The 5,995-nt window shown below is 31.0% G+C and overlaps 1 protein-coding gene across 4 annotated transcripts in view; it reads left to right on the top strand.

The window, feature by feature from the left end:
* BANK1 (B cell scaffold protein with ankyrin repeats 1) overlaps nucleotides 1–5,995 on the top strand; it is a 311,677-nt gene that overhangs the window by 28,338 nt on the left and 277,344 nt on the right. For all 4 annotated transcript variants that reach the window (XR_005196871.1, XR_005196870.1, XM_017508664.2 and 1 more), the window contains exon 2: nucleotides 4,158–4,556. Coding sequence is in view for 2 of the 4 variants with exons in the window: in XM_017508664.2 (XP_017364153.1) it covers nucleotides 4,158–4,556 (399 nt within the window). In the remaining 2 variants the exon portion in view is untranslated. The remainder of the gene's footprint in view (nucleotides 1–4,157; nucleotides 4,557–5,995) is intronic.

Genomic DNA, 5,995 nt, shown 5'->3' with positions numbered 1-5,995 from the left:
GTTGACCAATCTTAATGACAGTAACCCTCCTTAAATGGAGAGAATTACTTGGGGCTGATTGAGTTCAAGTGTTTAAAATGTAGTGCAGTGCAAGGCCACTGAGCTACTTTTGAGAATTTATAAAGAATTATTTTTGGGCCTGTGGTCCTAAATATTATTCAGGTACAAGCTTCTATTTTCCAGAAAAAGTGAAAAGAAAACCATGGCTTATTAAGAGAGCTTTTATTAACTTTTATATTTCAACACAATTTAGATTCTTATGAAAAGAATAAAAGTCAACATAAAGATCAATGACTGTCTTTGTGGCTCTGACAAGTAACTTAACCCATCTGAGCCTCAGTGAGAACATCAGTAAAATAAGACTAACAGGACCAACTGCATGCAGTTTGGTGAGGATTAAATGAGATAATACATGTCAACTGCTTAGCAACATGCCTGGTACGTAGAAAGTCTCAGTAAATAATAACTGAGAAAACTAAAGATTAAAATACTGAAATGATTTCATTTGTAGAGAAGAAAGGAATGATATTTGATGTCATATTCAGGTTTGTGAGAATTGTCACATGAAGTTATTGACAAAATATAAGTCAAATACAGGTTTTTTAAAAGGCTTAATTTTCAACATAAGTAAAATGCACCTAGAGTATTGAAAAAGACTACCATGCCATTTTCTTGCACTTTGAAAGGCAGGTTATGATTGTCTCTGGTTTTGATTTCGTGTAGTTGTCTGCCTATTATGATACCCAGCCAAGTAACTTAGGAGTATTCATTCATTACATTAACATATACTCATAGCTTATTCTATAATTTTCTTGATTTAAATTTTAGAGTCAAAAAGCTAATTCTGTAAATTATTCATAGATTACTCTATTCTTGGAGTGCATGGAATGTTCTGATTCCTCTTTCTCCTTGGTAGAAAAGTAGATTCCCAGTGAGCCTTCACATACTGTGCATGCTTAGTAATACCCCATAAGCTACTTGATATTGACTAATCTAATTCATATTCCTGCAAATAACCTACTGTAATCTTTTAAATAATGTTATTGTGTCCTTTGCTGTTAGAAGTGAAAAGTATAGGGTATAGGGCAGACTGCCTGCATTGGAGTCCTGATTCTAATACCACTTCAGTTTTCCCATCTATAAAGTGGGGATAACAGTACTTACTTAATAGTGTAACTATGAGTATTAAATGAAACGCATATGTGAAACACAAGAGTCCTAATTTATTTTAAGTGCTTGATAATTTTAATGATTATTATTTTTATTCCTACTATTTTATAACTGTAGACCAGCTTATTCTGGCTATAAGTTATATGAAGAAAACCCTTCTTCCACTGTTCCTCAAACCTAAAAATACTGAATTATGGCATAATATTTCTGTTTGTTAAACAAGCCATTTATTTAGCATCCAGACTTGGTGAGATACTATATACAGCATAACAACTACATTGATGATTCATATACAACTTACATGTGTTTCCCATATGTTTTCTGCCAGATGTTTTTTTCTCATTCTACATACATAAATATGTTTAAAAAATTTGAATATCTGTTCAAGAAATTGTGCTTGGCATTGTGTAGGAATTTGGAATGAAAAATAAAGCATCTGCCGTCAGAGATAATATTTATATCATGAGAAAAGACAGAAATACATAAACTCAATAATTCAATAAAATACAAAAGCTCTCAGAATCATTACACCACATCAGTGGTGTAGAAAATGCATGCTCTGTTTTCAGAGGAAGACGAGAAGAGTTTGGTGTTTCATTCTTTGTACTTATGATAATATGGCACAAACTGATATTTAAAAATGATTATGTTTTGTAAAATAATAAAAGGTTATTATAAAAAGATAAGCAATATGGAAGAGCAAAGATAAAGGAGGCCATATATCTCTGAGTCTTCTCTCTCATAAACAATTGTTGCTAATGATAGAATTATTTTGGGTAGATAGGGATGAAGCTACTGTTTTATTAAAAATGAGATTAGACTTTACATGCTATCTATAAATATAAAGTTAATTTAAAGTAAAACTAATGAGATATTGATTTTAAGATAAAAATGTCTTTGAATACTTTTTAGATTATTATTGTTTTGGAAAAATGTTAAAAATATTAAATGAAGTCATTATTTTAAATTAATGTTTCAAATTTAGGCAATGTTGAAGGACTAAATTATATGAAAGATGAACTTAGTATGTTTTACTTTCTCCTCCCCAAATGCTTAGTTTTCCCGCTGTGTAACCACTTCTATTTCATCAAGTTAACATGTGCATTTTGTAGTGCAATCATAATGCCATCAGCATTTAGTTGTTGTTCTATAGGTACATATAGTCAACTCACCCTGTTCTTTTTCCAGAGTTGTTTACATTTCCATTTACTTTACTTACTTTGGTTCTGCTATTTTTTGCTGGATTTTTCCCTGTAAATTTTGATTAGTTACACTTTCATAAAACAATGATAAAATATAGTGAAAATCGACAGTCCTTTACTTTCTATTTCCCCAAATACCATTCTGCCCTTCTAAGAACCTTAAGAACCATAATTTTTTCAAAGTTTCTTTTTTTATTCTATTGCATATTTTGAAAATATACATTTTATTGTGATTTTTCGATTTACTAATTTTAGCTATTATCTGCTGTCTTCTTGTAATATAAAAGAGAAGTATTTTTATACTTTTGTTTGTCTGACTCTTCTGTAGAATAAATCTCAACTTGTAGTTAATCAGTTTTCACATTGTTATAACTATAAACACATGCACGCTATTGATCCAAATCTATATTCTGCTTTCTTTCATAACTTTTGGGGCTTGTTTCTGTTAATATTTACTTCATTTTTTGTTTTTTGTACAAAATATTGAAATGTACCTATCTTTCTTTTTGTAAATGCCCTATTGACCTGTCAAAGCTCCATTATTTGTGTATTTTCTCTAATTTTCAAATACATGTGATAATGTTACAAATGTTTTATTTATTTCCTATGGCTTTCCCTCCCCAAATCATCTAGCTATTATAGATTTATTGCAGTATAATTTACATACACAATCTAACATATATAGATGAATGAGAACTACCAACTAGATCAAGATATAGACCATATCCAGAACTCCAGCAGGCTCTCTCATCATGCTTGCTTTCATTTATTAATTCTACGCTAAAATTTTCAGATCTGTATACCATGAATCAAGTTTTCTGCCATGGAACTTTATACAGATACAATTATGCAGTATACACTCTTTTTTCTTTCACTCAATATTACGTCTTTAGATTCACCAATTTTGTATGTATCATTGTTTCGTTCTTTTTCATTGTTATGCAATATTGCATAGTATGAATATACTGTAAAAATTAGTTTTATAAAAACTTTGTTATAATTCATCTGGCCCTTAAATTGCTCTGAAGAAATCAAAGCCAACCTCACATTTTCCTTATTGTGATTACCTGGTTTTCCTTCCTGGATATGTGAAGAAATTTTATAATCATCATTAAGTCAAGGGCAATTTATTCAAGATCAGTTTTCTTTAACAGTTTTAGTTAGATCCTGATTGTTTCCCATTGATCCATAGAGCTGGTTCCCTTATCTTTCTTATTTCAAGGATTTTTAAAATTATTAAAAATTATATGTTTTACAATATTTTAATGTGTGTATTCTCTTTTACTTAAGGTTTTTGGATCATCCTTATACTGAATCTTTTCTGTTTTTGACTCTTATCTAGATATATCATATTTTGAACAATTGCGCTAACCTTGTTCTGTTACTCCTCCTTTATGTTTTTGCATTTACTATGAAAACATCAAGTTTTTCTTTTTGGCCAGAAATTAAAATATTATCTATAATATTACCTATGTTTAATCATTCATTTCTTTTTCTAATTTATTTATTATTTGGGTAATAGTATCCTTTGGCTCTCAACTTGTTTCCTTATTATAGTCTTTTACGTCATTCTTTTTAACAATTAAATTAACATCTTTGAATTCTGTTTTTATTTAATCTATGATATTTTTATACTACGAAGATTTTTTTATATTCATAGAGTTTTTCTCTGGTATATGCAAATTAATATATTTCTTAATGAACATATTTAAACTTTTGAGAAATAATAATTTAACCTGCTGTTATCATTGCAACTGTAAGAAAATATTTTTTTTCTTTTTGCAGGAAGTGCAAAAGACATCATAATGATATATGAAGAAGATGCTGAGGAATGGGCTCTGTATTTGATGGAAGTATTTTTACATGTTGTGAAAAGGGAAGCGATCCTGTTATATCACTTGGAGAATTTTTCTTTTCGGCATTTGGAGTTGCTGAACTTAACCTCTTACAAATGTAAACTTTTGATATTATCAAACAGCCTGCTTAAAGATCTAACTCCAAAGAAATGTCAATTTCTAGAAAAGGTACTTCATTCAGCAGAAAGTGTAGTTACTTTGCTTTGTGGAGTGAAGAGTTCAGCTCAGCTCTATGAATTATTAAACATCTCTCAAAGCAGATGGGAGATCTCAACTGAGCAGGAACCTGAAGACTACATCTCTGTAATCCAGAGTATCATATTCAAAGGTAGCGTTGCCAAACCTTCATTTGTTTTATTTTTATTTGTCTTTTTTTTTTTTTTTTTTTTAAATAAAAAGTGAAAGTTTTTTTTTAGAAGCAATAGCTGATGTTAGGATACAACTCCGCCCACTGCGCACTGATTTTCTTCATCAGTATGTTGTACTTTCTACAATATACACTTTTTTTTTTTTTTTTTTTTTTTTGTAAATAAAAATTGCAAGTTTTTTTTAGAAGCAATAGCTGATGTTAGGATAAAAATAAGAAAAATGAGAACTGATTTTATTCAACAGTATGTTGTACTTTCTACAAAATACACGAAGGTTCTTAATTTTTAGCTCTATTCCAATCAAGGCTTATTCATTGTTCTAAAAATGACTTATAAATATACCCTTTGTGGCAGCCTGGATGAGACCAGGGCAGAACAAGTATAGTATGCTCAGCCATATGACATTTTGGTTTTGGAAGCTGGTTTCTTATGTAACTGGTGAGGCTTGAATTAATATACTTTAGCAGTGTTACCAGTCAGTAGCAGTTCAAAGTTTGAAGGTGTGGGTTACAATTACAGAGCTTTTAAAATTTTAGCATGTAACCTTTAGATAAAAGAGAATAGAAGTTCCCATTAATTAATTAATTAATTACATTTCTATGTAATAATCAAAATGTTGTAGCTTACTAATGTTAAAGCTTCTCCCTTCCACAGTTTATTCTAATGGGTGTGAAGGGGGAGCTGTGATCAGCTGCTGTGGTCAGGAAACCTAGTTTCCTTAGTCTGCACTTTGCCCTCAACTCCCAGTCTTCCAACTATGGTTTCATGCCTTAAAGGGAAGGAGAGAAGCTATTATTTTGTCTTGGCCACATCAGATTAAAAGTCCGCTCTTTCTTGGAGCAAATTTCTGAGTTTTTTTGAAACTCCCATTCACTGGGAACGTTTCTCCTGAAGTTTTTTAATGAGTCAAATATTTCCTCTTCTCTAAGATCATAGCTGTGGTTGTCTAACACATATAGATTCTTACTGCTCATTTGTATGGCTCCTTCGTGTGTCTCTCATGATCAAAATGGCACCGAGGCATCTCCTGGCTGGGTGTTTCTCCTACCTTGTCTATAACTATCTGAAGATAAACCTTCCTTTATCTTCATTTATCTTTTTCCTGACAAACTTTGGGCATACAAGCCATTTCCAGAGTAGCTATCACCATTCTGCCCTCAGAGCAGCAGTACAGCCAGTCTCTTGTCTTTAGTAATTGCCTGTATCAACCCCAAATGGTTCACTGGAATCTCTTCTCACTATACTTAAGGAGGATAATATCCCTCATTCTTCACTGGTAGGAAACAATTTCCTTTTTACCAAAATCTCTTCTTATTTTCCAGTATTGTAAACTCTTCAAATTCATTTTTTTTTTTTCGGGGCGGGGTTTTTTTTTTTTTTTTTTTTTTTTTTAAGTCAT

The sequence above is a fragment of the Cebus imitator genome, unplaced genomic scaffold, assembly GCF_001604975.1.
Source record: "Cebus imitator isolate Cc_AM_T3 unplaced genomic scaffold, Cebus_imitator-1.0 Scaffold397, whole genome shotgun sequence".
NCBI lineage: Eukaryota > Metazoa > Chordata > Mammalia > Primates > Cebidae > Cebus > Cebus imitator.
Note: the sequence above shows the minus strand (reverse complement) of the source record. Positions and strands in the feature narration are given on the sequence as shown.